The 21,501-nt window shown below is 56.9% G+C and overlaps 1 protein-coding gene and 1 non-coding gene across 3 annotated transcripts in view; one reads left to right on the top strand and one right to left on the bottom strand.

Annotated features, from left to right (window-relative positions):
• The window catches only part of TTYH3 (tweety family member 3), a 30,791-nt gene extending 10,386 nt beyond the window's left edge, over positions 1 to 20,405 (top strand). The window contains exons 2-14 of one of the 2 annotated variants that reach the window (XM_037507042.2): positions 4,554 to 4,723; positions 4,966 to 5,077; positions 5,253 to 5,473; positions 5,704 to 5,799; positions 6,984 to 7,056; positions 7,313 to 7,388; positions 9,345 to 9,400; positions 10,149 to 10,241; positions 11,928 to 12,020; positions 12,251 to 12,387; positions 14,070 to 14,243; positions 14,868 to 14,943; positions 17,401 to 20,405. In XM_037507042.2, coding sequence (XP_037362939.1) covers positions 4,554 to 4,723; positions 4,966 to 5,077; positions 5,253 to 5,473; positions 5,704 to 5,799; positions 6,984 to 7,056; positions 7,313 to 7,388; positions 9,345 to 9,400; positions 10,149 to 10,241; positions 11,928 to 12,020; positions 12,251 to 12,387; positions 14,070 to 14,243; positions 14,868 to 14,943; positions 17,401 to 17,475 — 1,452 coding nt within the window. In that variant the 3' untranslated portion in view covers positions 17,476 to 20,405. The remainder of the gene's footprint in view (positions 1 to 4,553; positions 4,724 to 4,965; positions 5,078 to 5,252; positions 5,474 to 5,703; positions 5,800 to 6,983; positions 7,057 to 7,312; positions 7,389 to 9,344; positions 9,401 to 10,148; positions 10,242 to 11,927; positions 12,021 to 12,250; positions 12,388 to 14,069; positions 14,244 to 14,867; positions 14,944 to 17,400) is intronic. The other variant, XM_037507043.2, reaches the window with a different exon arrangement.
• LOC119242509 (U6 spliceosomal RNA) lies at positions 2,717 to 2,823 on the bottom strand. The gene has a single exon (XR_005124507.1). It is a non-coding gene; the product is annotated as a U6 spliceosomal RNA (small nuclear RNA).
• Positions 20,406 to 21,501: the final 1,096 nt, after the last annotated feature.

The following is a 21,501-nucleotide window of genomic DNA, read 5'->3' as shown; positions in this document are numbered from 1 at the left end:
AAAATGTCCTGCCAAAGAGAAAGTTGCTGTAGTCCTCCAAGGTTGAGAGGGGGAGAAGGGGGACCTCACATTGCTGAGTGCCCACTATGTGCCAGGCTTCAGAACCAGAAGTGGCACTGCCCCTGCCAAATTGTTGAGCTTAATGAGGCCTTCCCAGCACCCCAATGGGCAGACAGACCCTGGGGCATAGATGGCAGAATGGGGTCCCTCCCTGTCCTCACTGTTAGAAAGAGCTTCCTGAAGCTTGGTAGAGACAGGGAGAGGAAGGCAAAACCCCAGTTGCCTGGACACCTGGCTCCCTTCTGTGCAGGGCTGAGGATGAAGCAGAGACCTGGCCCTCCATCTGCCATCCCTCCAAGGGCGCGAGTACCCCTCCCAACCTTGGGTACCCGTTGAGCCCCAGGACACATTCTCACATTAAAGGATCTTGCCCTGGGGTTTCTTGGACATGGGTCCTGTCCTTGCTGCTGCCCTTTGACTGGACTCTGTGCAGCAGGGATGGGATGGAAGTGCCCTCCCCCCGAGCTATGGTGGTCAGTCCCCTGGGGGAGGTGGCTGTGCATGAATGAGGCTACCTTTGGCTGGCCGGAGGCCTTTCCCCCTCCAGCCTCTCATACCCAGATGCTATGGAACCCCCTTTCCATCTGTCCATAGCCACTGACTACTGTTACTGCCCCTGCTGTGGAGCTCATGAGTTACCTCTTCAATACTGTGCACGTGTGTGGGCATGAAGGCACAGTCATTTGAACATATGTATGGGCGTGAAGGTGTATACGTGGGTGTGAATGTGCACCTGTGGGCATGATTGTATGAGTGAGTGAGTGTAGATATGCAAATGTGGGTGTGGATATGCTTGTGAAATGTGTGGGTGTGGATGCATGTGTATGAATGCGGGTCTCGTGTGCACGTGTGGCTGTGAACGTGTGTGTGATTGTGCATGCGTATGGGTGTGAACATGGGCTGTGTCGTATGAACATGCATGTGTATAGGTGTAAATGGGCATTAGACCCTGCCCCCAAACCTGTGTCCAGCAGTTCCCAGCCTTTGGTGGTAAGAAGGGGGCCGAGCACCAGCAGGCCGTGACAGCACTGTACACTAAGAGCGGCCGAGTTTGGCTCTGGTGACTACCAGAAGGCTTCCTCCCAGTGACAGCCCTGGAGGCGTTTGGAAATGCTCACGTGTCTCAGGGTAGGGAACGGAGCAGCAGGCCTGACCCACAGAAACACTCACGTGACAGCCACCAGCTTCTGGGGCCTCCCACGCCAGCTGGTAAGAGCTACTAACAGGTTTCTAGTTTCATGTTTTAGTTAAAAAGGTGGTACCCGTTCATGGCTTTCAAAAGAAAAGTAAAAGAAAGAAACCCAACAACAAAAAACAAGTCAAACCGAAGCTACAAAAAAGGCACTAACATGCCCCCTCCACAGCCGCCTGGCATGGTTGGCAGGTGACCTCTGCCTCTGGGCAAGGACATGCTGTGCTGGCCACTGTTTAAACGCTGACTTGTCCCTGAGTCAGGCCTGTTCGCCCTTTCTGTTTAATTTTCTCTCCCAGGTGTAACACCCTCCTGCCCCCTCCAACAGCCCAGGAGCCCCAAGGACTAGGAGCTGTCAGTGGGGTTTCCCTGCACTGGTCCCACTCCCTGGCCTCACCCAGTCCTGCCCACTTAGCCCCAGGCGCTGGGATCTGGCTTGGCCGCTTGGTGGCTTGGTTGGTGATGCTTATCTTGCTCTGCCTCAGTTTTCTCATCTGGCAAGTGAGAGTGGGTGGTCCTGACGCCACTGAGGCGGTGACCCACCTTCAAGCCCTTTGATCTGTCCTGATGACAGTGAGCATTGGACCCCTCACTGCAGGGCTGGGTGGCCACTGCTTGGCTCCACTGCCCTGTGTGCCTGCTCTGGGTCTCCTCCCCCAAGAAGGTATTTCCTTGGGACTGCTCGTGTAAATGTGCTGATTTAAGCATCTAGACATGAGGGTGGGGCCAGAACTGGAAGGAGGGGAGCTGTGCTCTACCAGAGTGTGTTCCACAGTAAGGGGAGGGGGGAAACAGGCAGAAGAGGAGGTGGCACCAGGTGAGGTGCGGTGGGAGTGCTAGCTCCTCCAGCCAGGGACCCCAGGAGGCCTGTCAGCCTCCAGTGAGGGCTGGCCAGCACAAGGTGGAGGGCTGGTGGACATAGTCCACAGAACATGGGGAGCCAGAGTGGGCTGTGAAGGGAGAGTTCATTCCATGTGGAGGCTTCTATGTGAGGGTGGGGGAGGGAGGCTCTCAGGGGAGACTGCAGTTAGGGCAGAGGTGGCAGTTACAAAACCTGGTGACTGACAGAGGCTATTGAAGGAGCAGCCAGGGTCTTACTCAGCTGTGGGTGACAGAGGGTGGCCCTGGTCATGCAAATGTACATCCCCTGTCAACCCAAAAGGCAGTGTTAGGTTTTACCCTTGGCCTCTGACCTACACCTGTGCCTATGAGGATAGACCCAGGGGGCCCAACAGATGGTGCTATTCTAAGTGCTTGATGTTTACTGGCACCTGGTATTGGTACAGGACCCCTACGGTGAGGCCCAGCTCCCTGTGTGACCTTGGCAGAGTCCCCTCCTATGCGAGCACGCTGACTTTGAAGAAACCTTGGGCTGATGAAGTGACTCTGGTGCCAACCCTAGTAGGCCTGCCTCACCCTGCCTTCCAGCTGGCTAGCAGAGTTAGTCTGGCTCTTTTTTTTTTTTTAAATATAGAACGCTTCACGAATTTGCGTGTCATCCTTGCGCAGGGGCCATGCTAATCTTCTCTGTATCATTCCAATTTTAGTATATGTGCTGCCGAAGCGAGCACTAGTCTGGCTCTTTCTGCCAGTGCAGGGGCAGTGGGTAACTGGTACCAGCCCCATCCTCACTGAGCCCAGATTGCTCGTTGTTGGGCAGCACAAGGCAGCCAGTTGGGCAAGAGCTGTGACTGCAGCCTTGTGGGGTTTCCCTGGCCTTCCTCAGGGAGGGTGTCCCCATCTGTTTCTCCCTGTGGGGGTGGCATGGGGTGGGGCAGAGGCCCAGCTTCCAACCAGCCCCTCAGCTGCCAGTGCACCCATCCATATTCCCTGGCCTGGAAGGTGGGAGATATGGGAGAACCCTGCCTCACGGAATAGGGGTTACTGTGGAGGCCGTCAGAGCCTAGTGTGCTGGGAGGGAGGCCTTTGGGGCCAGTCAGCTCCCTCCTGCTGCCTGGCAACCATCTCCCTGGAGATAGCTGCTGGGCTCAGGGGCTGAGATCCAGCGGTCCGAGTGCCTTGTGTGACTGAATCTTTCATCCCAAGGGGGCCCCCCCACAGGCAGGAGGTGGAACCTACCCTCACCGCCAACACTCCACAGGGATTACCACAATTGCTGAGTGTTTAGACATGGGAAGGTGGGGTGTTTTCAGGTTCCCCTGAAACCTGACATCTCTGCGGCAGTCCCAGTGGGGGCTCCTGAGAAGTACAGTACTCACACAACTCTCATGACCCCTGTGGTTGACACCCGCTCCTTAGTATGCACTTCACGTGTCAGGCACGTCAGACTTCTGTGTGGTACTTGGGCTCCACGCAGGCCCAGCCTCCAGCCCAGCAAGAGGTGGGATTTGAACTTAGGGGTACAGGGCTGTGGGGCTTGGGGCCTTCTTGCAAATTTCTCTAGCCAGTTTATCGGAGAAATGGGGGTGAAAACACCTCACCAGGCAATCTGAAGAGTGCGGTGCCGGTGCCCATTTCAACAGATGGAGGCCTCTGCACCGTGTCCCTGTTACCCTCCCAACCCCCCGCCCACACACACACCTGAACCTAGGGCTGACCCACAGCGGTGTTGCTGCTGGAGAACACCCACCTTGGTGCCAGAAGGCAGCTGGGGAGCGCTGCCCTGATGCCTCCTAGAATAGGGTTAGAGAGTTCTGGGCCCTTCAGTCCGCCCCAGGCTCAAGCTGGGAAAGGCTGGCACATAGCAGCTTCTGCTGCTGATGAGGTTGGGGCGCCATGCTGACAACTCCCTCCCAGGTAGGGTCCTGTTGGAGCCGGACCCTTCAGAAGGCGGCCTTCATGGACAACCTATGACTGTCTCTTTTGGGGAACAACACCTGCCCTTTTTTCTAAGAGGAAAGGGGTTCAGGAAGATGAGGGCCCTCCTCAGCCATATGCAAGAAGCACTTGTGCTGGGTCTTCTCTCTGGCTACCCCCATGCCGTGCCTCTTCAGGGAGCCTGGTCCCAATCTTGCCTTCACCTCTGGGGCCCAAGAAGGTGTTAAGCCCCCATGGAGAAGGGGACACAGGGGCTGGGAGGGGTCAAAAGAGAGGGCTCCGTGACCTGGTCCTTCAGAGTAGGGCTTGGTGCCTACAGCAGGGTTGAGGACATGAGCCCGGAGCCCCAGGACAGAATGTCACTCGGGTGTTGGGGGTCCCTACCGTCACCTGTAAGTCCAGGAAAGTGCCTGGGGGGGGGTGCCGCTTCTTGGCCCCGGGCATTGGTGGGATGTGCTAGCACTGGTCCTACCCGCAGAGCCTGGGCGGGGTCTGCAGCGCCAACAGTGCTGCCAACCCGCAGGCGCTGCTGCTGCTGGGGGCTACCGCGCTGGCCTGCCTCGCCTTGGATCTTCTCTTCCTGCTCTTCTATTCCTTCTGGCTGTGCTGCCGACGGCGCAAGAGCGAGGAGCACCTGGACGCCGACTGCTGCTGCACCGCCTGGTGCGTCATCATCGCCACGTTGGTCTGCAGGTGAGCGGGGCCGGGCGGGGTGGGGCCGGGGAGGGGGCAGGAGACGGGTTGGGCGGGACGGAGGAGCGACAGGGCTAAGTGGAACCGGGGTGCTGGGAGTGCGGGGCGGAGAGAGGGGCAGGGCTGAGTGGAGGCCTGACGGAGCGGTGGGGCGAGGGCGGTGGGGCGGGACTAGGGCGAGGGGCTCCCAACCCCGGAGGCGAGGGGCCGCGCCCTCACCCGCCCCGCCCCGCCCCGTCCAGCGCCGGCATCGCGGTGGGGTTCTACGGCAACGGGGAGACCAGTGACGGCATCCATCGGGCCACCTACTCGCTCCGCCACGCCAACCGCACCGTGGCGGGGGTCCAGGACCGCGTGAGTGGCCGCCCGACGGGAGGGGAGGGCTCCCTCTCTGCTCCTAGACCGCGAGTCTGCGTGTGCCCGAGGCTTGGGAGGAGGACCGGTGGAGCAGCCGAGGGTGGGCGTGCTCGGGAAGAGCGCGCGAGCGGGAGCGTGCCCCTGCTCACGCTGCCCGCCATCCTGGCGGCAGGTGTGGGACACAGCAGCTGCTCTGAACCGCACAGCGGAGCCCAGCCTGCAGAGCCTGGAGCAGCAGCTGGCTGAGCGCCCCGAGCCCCGGCGTGCGGTCCAGCGGCTGCAGGGCCTGCTGGGGAAGCTGCTGGGCTACACGGCTACCATTCCGTTCTGGAGGAACCCGGCTGTGTCTCTGGAGGTGCTGGCTGAGCAGGTGGATCTCTACGACTGGTACAGGTGAGGCCCCCACTTTGCCCTTACTGGCTTAAGCATTTCCCACTGTGGGCCGGACATCTTATGGTGGGAGGGCCCCAGACCACCAGTGGCCACTGTGTCAAGAGTTCCTCTTACAAGAACTGCCACCAATCCCCATAACCCAGAACTGCCTGTGCACACCCCTCTGAGCTCTGCCACAGCACCCCGTCTGTCCCCCTGGGGCCTGACCCACACCTACCCTGTGCTTGCAGGTGGCTCGGCTACTTGGGCCTGCTGCTTCTCGACGTGGCCATCTGCCTGCTGGTGCTGGTTGGCCTCATTCGCAGCTCCAAGGGCATCCTGGTCGGGTGAGTCTGGGCCCTCCAGGCATAGGAATCTGATGAAGCACCCACTGCTCCTGCTCCCCAGTCATTCCGCTCCCTCCCTTGACCCCGCCTTCAGGCTCCAGTCACAGGGTCTGTCAGAGGATGGAGCTTCCCATGGTGAGACCCTGCTCTGACATTCCTTCTGCTCCCTTGCCCTGCACCCTGTGGTCAGCATCCTAGGCATGCTTACTCCAGCAATCCTCGGTTTCGTGTTGTGGTGCTCCCGAGGGGTAGTGCATATGGTAGCCCTGAGACCTGAAGACCTTCCCAGGTGACCAGGTTCAGGCTGGGGGTTCTTTTCCCTACCCCCTATTTCCTCCCTGTAAGCAGTCTGGCCTCAGTCCTAACCTCCCTCTTGGAAAAATGTGGTAACAACTCATCTGCAGGGTAGCTGTGAGGTGTTGTCACTATTCCTCACTGAAAAAATTGAACAGTCATGTCCTGGCTCCTAATTTAGCCAGGTGTGGGTGGGGACAGTGAACGGGCAGGCCCCAATCTGTATGGCCTTCACAGGCTATGACGTGGTGTCCAGGTGATAGTGCTGCGGGAAAGTGAAGCAGTTAGTGGGCAAGGCAGTTTACAGTGCACACTGGGAAGGGGCCACTGAAGGGGGGCCTGAGGGAGCCAGGGACATTCAGACAAGATGAAGGACTTTTGACTGCAGTGCGCCAGCCTGTTGGGGGGTGGGGGGAGGGTGTGAGGAATAGCAGGGAGGCAGATGAGGGCAGGCCTCATCTGAGGGAGGGGTCAGTGTCACAGGCAAGAACCCTTCCTGGTGGTCTGAGATGGCAGTCTGAGGGGTCTGAACACAACAGGGCCAAAATGGAAGCCAAGACCTCTTGTCTGCCAGGAGAGGACTAGGGATTGGAAGGTTGGGGGCCCAGGAAGCTACCTGGCTTCCCAACCATGCCAAGACCTGCCTTCCCCTCCCAACTCTGAGCTCTTTGAGCCTCCACCCCAGCCCATCCCAAGTGGAAGGGAATCTGTTTGTGCCTGGCCCTCTGGTGTCTCTATCTTAAGTCAGAGCATGGAGGGACTGCAACCCCTATGTGGGCTGGACCCCCAGATGTGTCCTGGGAACTGACCCTTTGGCCTGCAGCTTGGTGAGTGGCACATCTCCCACCCCCTGCCTGGGGTAGATGCTAATTGGTTGTCTTTGTCCCCAGGGTCTGCTTGCTGGGAGTCCTGGCCCTGGTCATTAGCTGGGGCGCCCTGGGCTTGGAGTTGGCTGTATCTGTGGTGAGTGGTAGAGGGGATGGGCAATTTCCATTTCCTGGACCAGGTGTGGGGAGCTGGGGAAACCACACTTCTCTTCTTCCATCTTTCCCTGGGACACTGAGGTCCTTAAAGGGTGAGGACCTGTCTTGGCCCTCCCACACATTCATCCTCCTGAGCTGAAAGCAGACCCTGGGAAATTAGGCTCTATCCCCAAGAGCTGAGGGGTTGGGAAGGCTTAGCTTGGTTACCCCATCTTCCTTGCCCGCACCCACCCTAGGGCTCCAGCGACTTCTGCGTGGATCCTGACACCTATGTGACCAGGATGGTAGAGGAGTACTCGGTGCTGAGTGGGGGTGAGTCTGCGGCTGCATCCGAGCTTGCTGGGCTGGGGAGATCCAATAAGAAAGGCTGAGGCATCCTCACCCTCGTGAGCCCTGCTAGATCAGGAAGCTAGTGAGCACTCAAGAACACCATCGACAAGTGGGAGGCTCTGGAGAGAATAAGGCAGGTGACAGCTGGGAATCGGAGGGGAGCACATGATGGGGAGGAACAGGGGACAGTGGGCTGCCTCAGAGCAGTGGTCAGAGTGGCTTGCCAAAGAGGTAGCATTAAAATTGAAACAGGAAAGGCTGTACATCTTGTGCAAAAGCCCTGAGGCAGAGGCAAACCTGATGTGTTCAAGAGGCAGAAAACAGACCAGTTGGAAGAGGAGAAGGTGGGGAGGCCAGCAGGCCAGGCTTTGGCCAGGAATTCAGGCCTTATTCTAGAGGTGCATTGGAGGGGGGGAGTAGTGGAGGGCCATAAATTTACTCTTAAAACCTTCTTTGGGCTGTTGGAGAGATTGGGGGACAGGTTAAGGAAGGATGCCGGAGGAGACCGCAGTGGAACAAGCCAATGGACAGGGCTGTGCTGTGAAGGGGAGCCAGTGGGACTTGCCAGTAATGTCAGGGAGTGAGGAATCGGGGACTTCAGTCCCTAGCTTGAGAAGCTGTTGTTGCAGTGACCATGAACTGAGTTGGGGAGCTGAGAGTAGATCTGGGGGTAAGGTGACACATGCTGGACAGCAGGGAGGCAGGTGGATGTGGCACTGTGCAGCTCAGGGCACACAAGTGGAGAATGTGAAGCTCATTGATTTCCCTGATACAAGTACAAAGAGAGAGCAATGGACAGAGCACTAGGTAGCTTTAAAACGCCAGCCCTCACAGGCACTGTCCCTCCCATTTCCCCAGGAAAGCCACAGGGGTGGGCACGTAGGCTTTTTTGTGTGTGTGTGTGGAAGGAACCATTTCCACCCAAGCTCAAGGAGCCCCAGGAGGGTGGGTTGTCTCCTCCCCACTGGGACAGGGGCAGTCCTACTCTCTGGGGGCTGGTGATTGTTGTCCCTGCTGCTGGCCTTGGCGCTATCAGTTGGGGCTCTCAAGGTCCACACTGCTTGGTGCTCTCAGGACTTCAGCAAACACACGTAGCCCCAGCCCCAGGTGAGTGTGTGCTCCTGTCTGTGGGCCACTGTCCACTCCCCAAAGGACCAGAGCACCCATGAGATCGTATGTGACTCCATTTACAGGTGGCTAAAGCCAAGTGTGGTGCTTTCTGGAACTTTACAACATAAGTTTGATGGAGCCCAGACCCCGGGTCAAGGGCTGCTGGTGTGAGAAGTTACCCTGGAATATGGTTGACCCTGCCTTCTAGCTCTTGTCCCATGCCTCTGTTCGGCACTGGGACTTGGAGGTCCCCCAAGAAGGGAATCTTTGGTGTTGAAGTGAAGGGCACCCTTAGGGTCCGGAGAGCAGAGTGGGTGGCAGGCAGTTGGGTTCCAGGGCACCTCCCACAGCTCCAACTGGGCTCAGGTCTCGCATGACTTTCAATGTTAGCATCATAAATGAATCCCATCTTTCATTGTTAGACACTGACTCCATGCCTGTCTTAATGGGGGTGAGATAGACCTCACACTCTGGATTTAGTCCCTTCTTGGTGTGATGCTCTGGCTAGAGAACTGCCCAGGGGTGACCCATGTATGGATGCTTGCCCACCCTCTGCCCTGTCTGCTGCTTCAAAGGGAGAAGTACAGGACTTCCTCCAAGAGGGGATGGTGCATACCACAGAGACATGGCTTGGAGCAGAGGGGCTGCGCCCCGCTCCAGCCTCCCTGGGGGCCATTCCCCCCGCCACCGCTGTGACATACACAGATATATACATATGTGCATGTGCACATACATGCAGGCATGACACATATACTCATCCAGATATACACTCACATACAGACACACAGGCTGCCAGAGCCGCTAAGCCACCCAGACCTCTCTCCACAGACATCCTGCAGTACTACCTGGCCTGCTCGCCCCATGCCACCAACCCCTTTCAACAGGTAAGAACTCAGCTTGCTTCTGTCCCTGTGAAGTGCCTGGTCCCTGCGCCTGGTCCCTCAGGGCTGGGAGTAAGAGCAGCGCCTGAAGCTCATGCCTATTCACATGTGCATGAAAGAGGTGCCTCATCAGAGCCCTGGCACCCCCGGAGCCCTTGGGAGACGGCTCGGTAAACATAGTGTTGACATCACTAATGGCCCCTGGCTACCACCTTAATTCCCTGGGCACAAGCCTTTGGGGGCTTATTTAATGTCCCTGGGGTCCCCAGGACTCCTTTAAGTTCTCCGCGGGTCAGAGCCACTGGCCTGATGAGTATGGAGGGGTTCAGAGATGCCTCACTGTGGGACAGGTCCTGTGCCCACTCTGGAGTTGCTCGATAAATGAAGTATAATTTGAAGGAGAACCCGCTAGCCCACTGCCTGTCATTCCACATGACTGTGTAGCTTTCTGGGCTCCCAAAGACTGTTCACCAGCTATAAAGACGCCATACTTTTTGAGCGTCCTTATTATCTGGGATGTATGGGAGCAGGGGGGAGTGTCCCCAGAGCAAAGTGCTGTGTACCTCCGCTGGTCCTGGCACAGCTGGTGCACCACAAGAGCCTCTGTGGCCTCAGACTGACCACCCTTTGGACTGGCAAAAGTCTGGGGTGCTGGAACTTGCCTGCCTTGTTGTGAATGATGGGGGCTCAGGAAGTAGAGATAGCTGCCCCAGGCCCCCACACTGGAATCAGTGTCCTTTCTGTGGTGCAGAAACTGTCGGGCAGCCACAAGGCGCTAGTGGAGATGCAGGACGTGGTGGCCGAGCTCCTGAAGACGGTGCCGAGGGAATACCCAACCACCAAGGTGAGGGACTGTGGGGAGAGGGATTTGGGGGGTAGCAGTCCCATGCAGTGCAGGCATACCTTTTCCTGCTTCCTGCTGGGAGACTATCCCTTTTTCTTCTACCCGCTATACAGTGATTTCTTTTTAAGTCCCTTCATCTTTCCCTATATTTTCCCTGGGGACTTTTAGTAAATTTTTAAACATAATTTTGTTCTTTATTTTGAAATACAGACTTTTTGTGTTAAAAAAATATAAGACTTCTTACCAGCTCCCAACCAGGGCAGGTTCTCAGGGCAGGTTTGAGGGGTTCGGTCAGTGGCACACCCCACGGGCTGCCCGCTATGGCCTGGGTGTGCCGTTGAGGTTTGTGTCATACACTCCACCATTCACATGATGGTATGATCGCCTCATGACATGTTTCTCAGAATACGTCCTGGTCAATAAGTAACACAGAACTACAGCCTTTTTCTGTGGTATTCTGGGGCCTGGGCTATTATCAAACATGCCGCCCTGTGGGCATGACTGGAATTCAAACCCTTATTCCATCAGTGGCAGGCCCTTCTCCAACAAATTCTTCACGGCTGTTAAATAAAAAGCACACACAAATTATTTTAAAGCTCTTCCTTCATATTTCTGTTAGTCAGGGCATCCTGGTGATGTTTTGTACTTGAGTGGGTAGGTAGTTTCAGTTTGCTCCAGCCACCACTGCACAGCACCACTCATCAGGTGGCTTGATCAGCTGATTCCCTGGCAGTCTGGAGGCTGAAGTTGAGATGGTGAGGCACAGGTGCCGGCAGGCTGCTTCCTTCTGAGGTGTCCCCCAGGTATGCGGCTGGCTGCCTTCTCCCTGTGTCCTCACACATCCTTCCTCTGTGTCTGTGTCCTGATCTTGCAGAGATACCAGTCAGTTGCACTGAGGTCCATTCATAGGACTTTATTTAACCTTCATCACCTCTTTAAAAGCCCTTTTTTCACATACAGTCACATTCTGAGGTGCCAGGGGGCAAAGACGCATGTGGGGGCACACAATTTAGCCCATAATTCTTAAGTCGTGGTACCCTAAAGGCCATTTCAGGGTCTCAGAGGGTTCCTGGACAATGTCAGTTTGGGTCTGACAGCTGCCACTGTCAGCCCCAAAGGACTTCTGTGAGATTACCTTTCCATGGGGTAGATGTAGACGGAGGCGTCCGTGTACACACACGCGCGCACGTGCACACACATACACACACTCACTCTCTCTCTCTCTCTCTCTCTCCACATACAGTGCAGACATACACACTGTGGGATTGGCACCAAGTGCTTTGGATACTGTTTTGTCGCTTAAAATATGAAAGTTTTCCCTTGTTTTTAACTGTTCCTTAAAACTATCATTTTTTTGCAAGAACCTGTCCTGTGTCAGGATACACGTGGTAGTTTGCTGTCCCTCCTATTACCATAAAGGAACCACACAGTGGTGGTCACATTGGACAGATATTTGTGGGTCCCTCTGTCCTTGTGTCCTCACAGTCCCTGTGCAGGTCTAGGGTTACCATTTTTAAAACCCACAACCCTCAGGGCCTGTGTGGAGACTGCAGGGGTCCAGGCTTGTCTCGTGGGCAGGGTTGTGGGGTAGACAGAGATGCGAGGGTTCCCAGGGTAGGAGCTGTGTCAGGCTCAGGAGTCTTCCTCCTGAGCGTTGGCCTGACCTTGTATGTTATGTGCCCCCAGGACCCCCTGCTCCGTGTCCAGGAGGTGCTGAATGAGACAGAGGTGCACCTACAGCACCTCACTGCCCTGGTGGACTGCCGCAGCCTGCATCTGGTGAGAGCTTCCCCTAAGAGCTGGCCCCTGCAGCAGGGATGGGGGCAGAGGGCAATGCTGGGGGCAGGGTGGCTGCTTAGGACAATGGGGACTCACCCACTGGCTGGGGTGGACCTCAGCGCAGCCTCAAGTTGGGGCAGTCCAGGCCGCTGTGGGCAGCGCTGAGCCCGCAGCAAGTTCTCACCCTGACTTCCTTTCTCTCCCACTTTCCATCTGTCACCCGGCTTCAGGACTACGTGCAGGCCCTGACAGGCTTCTGCTATGATGGTGTCGAGGGCCTCATCTACCTGGCCCTCTTCTCCTTTGTCACAGCACTCATGTTCAGCTCCATCGTCTGCAGCGTCCCACACACCTGGCAGCAGAAGAGGTGAGGGGCTCGGAAAGGTCCTGGCGCCTGTCCCAGGCCACACAGCATACAGGATGTTTTAGGGACACCTTCTGGTTTGCCTTATGGACACCCCATGTCCTAGTCCCCAGAGGCATGAACAGACACCTTCTCACCTCTCAGCCTCTTCAGTGATGCTGAAGGGAGTATCTGGTGGGTCTGAAGGGAGTATCCCATCTCACAGCTGGAAAATTCAGCCTGGAAGCACTTCCAGCCCAGCTGACACATGAGTCTGGAGCAAACAGGAGACCCAGGGTCTCCTACTTCCTCATTCTGCTTCTGTGCTGATGCCCTTCCTCACTTCTGACTAGCCTCAAAATGTCTCATCCATCTCCCCAGGTGTGCAGGGCTGAGGGTGGAGAGACTCTCTGACTCACTGTAGGGACTTGGAACTCCTACAGGGAGGGCCCTAGGTAGCTGTGGCCTCCATGTCCCACTCAGCTGGGCAACCAGGCTGGCACCCTTGCCTCAGTCTCCCCAGTCAGTACTAGGCTGAGTGATGTTGGAAGTACCAGGCCTCTTCTCTTGCTTGGGTCCTCACAATGCGTCTCCAGGACCTACCACCAACCTTCGAATTTGGGGTACAGTTGCTTGTTGGTGGCCCAACCTGCATGGCAAGTAGCTCAGCTCAGAACTCTTTTCTTGGTTTGACTTTCTGCTCTGTTATTTTCTGTTGATGATAGTGATGGCTCTGGTGGTGACAGTGGTGGTGGCGGTGATGGTAATGATCGTGGTGATGATGGCAACAATGATGGTGATGATGTTGGTTGTAAGGGTTAGCAGTGGTAGTAACAATGGCAGCCATTAGCTAAGAGCACAGCCCTGGAACCACATGACCTCCCCTTGCATTTTGGGTGACTGCAGACAAGTTATTTTTACTACCCTGGTCCTCAGTTCTCCTAACTGAAATGGGGTTGTAAGAGAATACACCTCCAGGATCGGTGTATACCACTGCATATAAGGGCTCAGCCCTGGGCTTGGCTGATAATCAGCACTCAGCTTACCTCACTACAAGGACCGTGGTGAAGGAACTCTCTGCCCAAGGTCACCCGGCTGGTGTTGGGGAGTAGACGTGAACTCAGGTCTGATCCACCAGTGTCCTTACACCAGGCAGCCCAGCCTTGAGTCCCATGTAAGCCCAGGCATGATAAGCCTTGGGAGTGCAGAGGGAGTCCTAGCCCAGCTGCCCCGCCTCATCTTGCAGCTCCTGAATGGAGTAAACAGCAGAAAACCAGAGGGGAGTAGAGTAGGGAGGACTAGGCTGAGGCCACCCAAGGGTGCAAACTGGCCTGGGACTCAGGCTTTTTGGAGGAACACCTGCCTCTTGAGGCAGGTGGGTCTAGGGATTCAGATCTTCTGGGGGCTCAGGCCTTTGGGGGCTAAGCTAGGCCTGCAGAGCCAAAGGCAGGTACTCCACCTCCAAGCACTTCCAGAGTCCCCTAGGAGGAACTGTGACCCCTCTTTAAGCAGTATACCCATGTGTAGGCCCTGGCACAGGGTCAGCACCCCTGTCTTACAAAGCCCACAGTCCCTTAGTGTGGAGGTGACTGAGCCAGGATTGGAACCAGCTGTTTCCACACCAGACCCACCCCCACCCCCTATGGGTCTTGTGGCAGCTACCTCCAATCAGGCCCTGAGCCTGTCCTGGGTATCCTTTCCTGCAGAGGCCCGGACGAAGATGGGGAGGAGGAGGCTGCCCCAGGGCCTCGGCAGGCACACGACAGCCTCTACCGTGTCCATATGCCCAGCTTGTACAGCTGTGGCAGCAGCTATGGCAGCGAAAACAGCATCCCAGCCGCGGCTCACACTGTCAGCAACGCCCCGGTCACTGAGTACATGTGAGTCCTGTAGTTGGGCGCCAGGCAGGACAGGCAGAGCCAAGGCCCAGGGCAGGGACTGAGCAAGGGAGCTCACTTGGGGAATTGAGTGGACCCTGCAGGCCATGAGCTGTGGCTGACAGTGTGGATTCAGCCTGGGATAGTGAACGAGAAGGGGGAGGGCTGGAGTAGCACTGGTGCTGTAGCAGCAGAGGCCTACGCAAAGCCTAGGAGAGGTCACAGGCAGCTGGAGGGAGAAGGGGCCAAGAGACAGCTCAGGGGCTGCCCAGGCTTTGGGTGGGGCCAGCCTAGCATCACTGCCTCCTGCTCCCAGGCACACTTGAGTCAGGCTACTCAGTCAGGGAGAGGGTCTGGTCTATGGTGAGTGGGCACCCAGGCAGAAGAGAGCTCTAGTTGTACTGAGGTAAGCAGGTAGGCAAACTTGGACCCACTCCAAGCCCCTTGCTATTGGGCCAGGTTCATGGGACCCCTCCAAACCCTTGCTAGTGGGCAGCCTATAAGGTAGTGACCAGAATGATTGGGATGGACATGGAGTCTGCCCAGCTCCAGTGTGGGCCCTTTCCACCCGGAGCTGGGACCACAGTGGGCAGCCGTCGCTCAGCCCCTTCTCTCCTCATGCCACAGGAGCCAGAATGCCAACTTCCAGAACCCCCGCTGTGAGAACACCCCCCTCATCGGGCGTGAGTCCCCGCCGCCCTCAGTAAGTTTTGAAACAGGAGGCTGGGTGGGGGGCCTGGGCCCTGAGTAGGGGCGCTTCTCTCCTGCCTTGGTGGTCTGATGTGGCTCTCAAGGGCACTGCAGGCCCTGCAGGCAGCTGTGAACCTCCAGTGCTAGGGACCTTTGAGTGTCCAGCATGAGTAGGGGCTGGTGGACTCACAGGATCCTCTTAGCTGACCTTGAGGCATCTTGGGGCCAGAGTGGGCAGTATGGGGCCAGCTGCCTGGCAGGTCAGCTAAGCTCCGAGAGGCTCTTGGAAAGGGTCCTGACACCTTCCTTCCCAGTCTTGCATCTTTTCTTGACTCTTCCTGGACACAACCTGAGTCTCAGCCTGAAGCTGTTCCTGCCCTGGCATAGAGTATCCTATGCCCTGAGGGTGATACTTAGGGGTGAGGCACAGAGAAGAGGGAACAGGGTGGATTAGTACCACAGACAAGGAGCTTGCAGAGACTGGGGGTCCTGGCAGGCTTTCTTGGAGGTGTGGGCCACAAAGGACAGGGCCAGAGGCTGAAGGTTACCTTGCCTCAGAAATACCCGCCTGCATGGTCGCCCTGTTGTGCTCTGCACAGCAGAGCTGACCTGGGGTGACCTGAACCAGGGGCTGTGAGGGCTCCCACACTGTCCCATCACACTCAAGCTGCCCTCATTGACACTGCTCCGGCCCCCTATGGCCTGCTCCAGGCTGGGCCCTGTGCTGGCGTTGAGGCCACACTCTCTCTTTCTCTCTCCCTTAAACCCCTCCTACCCTGGGCCCTCCTAGCGCTATCTGGCTGCCCTGGACTCTGGCAGCCATGCGGGCTGGCAATTTAAGCCCATGGACAGTGCCCGAACGCTGTGGTGGCCGTGCCCTCAGAGTGACAGGTACTGACCTACCTCGGGTCCCCTGCCTGCCCGCCTGCGTCTCCATGCCTCATGCCCTCGCTCACTGCTACCTTTCACCAGTGCTGACCTTGGGGCCCATCTGATGTGCTTCAATGCCAGCTCAGCACAGCACCCACTGGGCAGCTCCAGGCCAGTGCAGGCCCATGAACTTTATGGCCCCAGCCTAGCCTCAGACACCTCTAGTGCTGCTGGCCCCAGACCTGTTGCCCTCATATCTGGGGCAGTGAGGCCCCTCCACAGAACCCTCCCCACTCCCAGCCCAGCTGCAGGTGGCCCTAGCCTGTCTTGTCACTCCCACACAGTTACCCATGTGTGTCTGCACCCTAGTGCCTGGGCTTGGGGGAGGTGAGCACAGGTGAGCTCAGACCCTGGGGTAGAGCCAGCAGACCTGGCCTTTGAGGTGCCACCCTGCATGTCTGAGAGCACATACAGGGGAGTGCATTCGAGTGCACAAGCTGCTCTCCACACCCTCCTGCTCCCCGACCCCTCCTGCATGTCCATGAATGGCACGGCTCCCTGGTGCCCGCTGCTTCCCAGCACATCCCCTGTGGTCACTGCAACCTTCTCCCTGCCAAGTATTCCGGGAAGGCTCTCAGGGACCAGGGGACATTGTCCCTTATGATCTGGAAACTGTGTGTGTGGTGTGGGGACATGAGTTGCTGGAGATGGGTGGGGTCAGCTTGTGACTCCGGGGTCAGCTAGCCAGTTTCCTTACCACTGGCAATATTGGTACCTGCCTTTGTCCCAGTAGGCGTGGGACCCTTTACACACTGCCTGGCTCTTATCCTGGCCCTCCACTGGTGTTCATCGTGAGCACACTCACATGTGTATGCTCTACTCAAGGCCTCCATGCTTCAGATTGGGTGGTTACAAGGTGGTCGAGATGTGCAGGCCGCCCTTGCCCCCAGCTGCCTCTGCCCCTGCATCCATGGAGGAGTCCACAGTTTGGTTCCCAGCTGAGTAGGCATTAATATTACCTAACCTGAGGGGTCTGTGTAGCTTGGGGTCCTCCTTACTTGGGGGCTTGGGGCAGAGCAGTTGTGAGAGACCTTATCACTCCTTGTACTTGGATCTATGGCCCTGCCAGTCAGTTCCTCAAGGACCATGAAGCTTCCTTGAACATAGCCTGACCCCACCTTTGCACCTTGGTTGGCTTCTTGCAGAGGGAGGAGGCCTTGCTGTGGCCTCAGCCTAGTTCTGGTAGGCAGCTGGAGTGTGGTCTTTCAAGGTCCTGGGTATGTGGGGTACAGTTGGGGAACCTGCAAGTTCTGGCTTTTGGGAAGGCAGAACTCTGCCTGGCCTGGCCCCCAAATACCAGCAGTGGGAATGGGGCTGAGGTGCTCAGCTTATTGGGGAAGAGGTTGTTCCCTGTCCTGAGTCCGGGGGCCTGGGGACCAGACCTCTGCTCCTGAGGCCAGCTCCTGCTCAGGAGTCCAGCTTTGCAGCTGTGCCACCGTACTGTCCTGTCCTGCTCCTGGGGGTGCTCTGGCTCACCCCACTGAGGCCCTGCTACGCTCAGTGCCTTGCTGACCACCTGCCTCCCCTTGTCTTCCTCCAGTACACCTCCAGCATGAGAGCCAAATACCTCGCCACGAGCCAACCTCGCCCCGACTCCAGCAGCAGCGGCCACTAGACTGCCGGCCAGCTACCTGCCCATGTGCCAATCACCCTACTCCTCCCTGTGCCAGCACTGCCGCTTACTCCGTGGCCATCCGCCGGACCCTCCACACCTACGCCAGGCCCACTGTGGGCACCTCTGCAGCCCCCCTTCCCTTCCTGCAGGGGTGTGGAGATACCCAGCATGAGTCCCAGGCTGGTGGAGACACAGGTCTCTGGCCCATACTCTGTCCTTGGGTTGCACACCTGGACACCCGGCCCTCCTGTCCTCCTCTGGGCCAGGCCCCCCAGTGCTGTGTCCCTGATGCTTCCTCTGCAGCACGTTCACCTTCTGGACCCCACAGTCTCCATGGCTCACCCTCACCTGTGCTTCCCTCCTGCAGCTGCTGCTTGTCCCTCACCTTCGATGCTTCTGCGCATCCCCTTCTTAGTTCACAGGCACCGGCTTCTGAAGGGACAGCAGCGTGTCACTGTTCGCCCTCCTGTGGCACCTCCATGAGCCTCTGCAGCTTCTCTCACCCCACCTGACCACAGGTCCCCATCCTACAGTTGCCAGAAGCTTCCTGGGGGAGTGTCCATTTTCTCTGCCCCTCCCAGCATTATTCTCTCCCTCAGTGCCGACCCCGGCCCATGGCACCAGGCCCCCAAAATGGCAGGACAGATGTTCCATGCCAAGCCCAGGTCACTTGCCCAGTGCCAGCTCCCTTCTTGGTGCCAAATCCCTTCTCCTAACCCCAGAGACCTGGCAGCTTCCTCTGGTTCGTTTTTTTTGCACTGACCACATTTGTCATCTCTAGGGCGGGCAGGCCTGAGGGCCAAGCAGCTCTCTCTCCTCAGTTCCATTTCCACCAGGACGGTGCCATGTCCTAGAACCCAGCTGTGGGACAGGACCGAGCTGGCTGTGACTGAGCCTTTGGCCCCTGCCGCCCCTTTTGGGACTAACCACTAACCTCACCCCAGCCTTTGCTGGCACCCTACCAGCGAATGTGACCCCGAGACAAGGCCTGGGACAGCTGGCTGGGAGTCGGACTGAAGTAGCCATTTCTTCTCGGGGTGCTGCTGGGGTGGGGCTGTGACCATCAGGCAGCCTGAAGGTCCTGGAGACCTCTCCCTGGACCGGTGCTGCCCCAGGAGGACCATGTCCTCAGGAACAAATGTCCCTGGGGCTGTTGGAGGTCCCTACAACCTCTGTCCCTCCCTGTGAAGTGGGAACAAGGCTTCCCTAAGGTGCTTTTGGCTTTAGTGTACAATGTTTGCTGAGTTTACTGCCGTGAGGTTGGAGCCACCTCCACACCAGGACGAGAAGGTTCTTCAGCCCCAGCCCTGGCCTGGCCAGCTTGAAGTGAAGAAGCCAGGCCGGGAGTAGCAGCCAGCCAAGGTCCCACAGGGAGTGGGCAGTGGCCCTGCAGTTTACAGACCTGTGGGCTCTTCCCAGAGCAGTGGGCAGTGCCCTTCCCTGCGTGGCCTGGGAAGAGGCTATCTTCCTTTCTTCCTTGAACCCATTCTTTATGCTGGTGTCTGGGACCAATAGGATGGGTGGGGTGAGCACCAGGTCATATCTTCCCCAACCTGAGGGGCAGCCTCTGCCCTGGAGGGAGTGGGGAGGGGGACAAACTCAGGGGTGTCCCAGGTGGCCTGGGTCCCCAGCCTGGAATCTGAGCCCCCAGGCATGTCCAGACCTCACCAGAGGGCACTATGGCCTGGGCCCCCAGCAGCCACGCCAACCTGCCTAGTCTTTCCTCTGGGTTCTACCCAGATTGTGGGTCAGGAGGGAGGCACCAGGGTGTCTGCCATGCCTGCTGCCACCGCTCAGAAGCACAAACTGGGCTGCCCACAGTGGCTGCGGCAAGGCCGCCAGCAATGTGAATGTACATAGCATGAGAGGCGGCACCACCCAGGAGGGGTGGCCCTATTTCGCCTCGGGAGTCCCACCGTCATGTGCTTGTGTGCCCGCCTCGTCTGTGACTTCACCCAAGTTCTCACCAAGGTTGAACAAAGGAAAAAAGGGTTCAAACCCAAGCCTCAGTCCATGGAGGGGAAGTAGGTCCTGCCATTGGGTTTTTTTTGTTTTTTTTTTTTGGTCTAAGTTTTTGGGACCTCCTTCCTAACCACCCTCATCCCAGTGAACTTCTCCACATTCACTCCCACCCCTGCACCAGTGGGCCTTGCTCCCCTTGGGTCCTGTGGCATCTTGGGGGGAATGGAGGCCTTGGGCTGGGAGAGAGGGGCCTCAGGCCTCTGATGGGCTGGGTGAGCAGGAGGTGGGTCCAGCAGGGGTCCCTGGCTGAGGGGGCTCCCTATGCAGGTGTCCACTTCCCCCAGGGTCTTCCTGGCCTAGTGTGGCAGGGTTTGGGTAGGGGGAGGGTCAGATTGGAAGCCCCTGCCTTGTCCTGCCACATCCTTCCACCCCATCTCACTATGCAATTCTAGTCCAAGCACCATTCCCTCCCTCCTCCAACACCCCAGCCCAGCCCCAAGAGGGGTGGGTGGTTGGCAGCCCCCAGGCCCCAGCTGGGGTGTGGACAGGAAACAGGGCCTTGGGGGAGGGGGGTTGTTCTGTTTAACCATGATGGTTGTGTGCCGTACCACTTTATATTTGTTATATATAATAAATCTATATGATTTTTGTTAAGCCTCTGAACTCCAGCTCCCATCCTGGCCCTTGCACCCACCCCTGAAGTGTGAGTTAGTGTCGCCAGTGGGGAACTAAGACCTGGGCTGGGTGTCATTTTTCCTCCAACCTCCTTGGGGCCATGGCTGTATGTGCTGTCGCTGTGTTTTCAGTTTTTTTAGACTGGGTTTGGGGGTTGATTTTTATTTCTTTGGGGGCTTTATTTTTCTTGGCAAACTAAAAATCTTGTCCATGTAATTTCTGTGGTTTCTATTCAGCTTGGGTTTCATGTTTTAAAATAAACACATTTTAAAAAAATAGACTTTTCCTGAGGTGTTTTGATTCACACCCAAATCTCTGGGCAGGGTAGCTGCTTGCTGGGTGCCAGAGTGCCACTCTGGTGGGGACCTACCCAGGAGACCAGGACCACCAGTTTGGGGAGTGGTGGGGATCAGGGCTGTGAGGAGTGGGACAGGTGGAGTCTAAGGGAGCAGGTCTATTGCAAAACACCCACCTGTAAGAACCTGCTCAGTGCCAACCTGCATCATTTAAGGTTAACTAGACTCCTATCCGGTGGACCCCCCACAGTGAACCTCTGAGACGGGCAGTGTGGGCACCATCCCCTTTTTCCAGATGAGTAACAACGTCTAAGAAAATTTATGACTGAGTGGCCACCCAGGGGCCACATGCAGTGCTCCCTGGAGGTGTCAACAATGCCCCTCCCCCTTCCAACTCCAGCAGAACGCACAAATGTAACTTCATAAAACATAAAAGTGACCACAAAAGATTTGATGTAGGTAAGGAAGCTGGAGTCTCCAGTGTGGCTGCTTCTAACTCTCTCATCAAGGGTTGTGGTTTCGAGTCTCGTGTTGGGTGGATGTCTTATTGCCAGAGAGAGGTATTGCAGCTACAGCCCGAGTGTGGGAACACAGGCAAGCCCCAAACACAATCACACATGTACCCAGGTGATGTGAACACAGAGGGAGCTCTGGGTGCTGTGGCCACCGTTAAGGAATGTCACCAGTTGCCAGAAGAGATAAGGAACAGATTTTCCCCTAAAGTCTCCAGAGAGAGAGTAGTGTGGACTTGCTGATACTTCATTTTTAGCCTACAGAATTGGATTTTGGACATCTGACCTCCAGATCCATGAATACATTTCTGTGGTTTTAAGCCACCAAATTTGTTACAAAGGCCATAAGAAATTGAGTACAGGAAGTAGTAAGTGTTAATGAAACGAACAGATGCGCTCCATGCAGATATGAGTCCACTTAACTGTGGCCTGGTGTCTCTAGTCCAACTGCACTGTCCATGCTGACTAAAAGGGAGGCCCAGATCTGTCACCGACCTCAGCTTTCTTTCCAGAAGTCCAGTGGTTTTTACCCCAAATGCACCTTTGAACAATTAAAGTGGAGGTACTATGGGGGTCATGTA

This window comes from Talpa occidentalis, unplaced genomic scaffold (assembly GCF_014898055.3).
Source record: "Talpa occidentalis isolate TD23 unplaced genomic scaffold, MPIMG_talOcc4v2.1 talOcc4.12, whole genome shotgun sequence".
NCBI classification, from domain to species: Eukaryota; Metazoa; Chordata; class Mammalia; order Eulipotyphla; family Talpidae; genus Talpa; species Talpa occidentalis.
The sequence above is the reverse complement of the archived record's forward strand: the minus strand, read 5'-3'. Positions and strand labels throughout refer to the sequence as shown.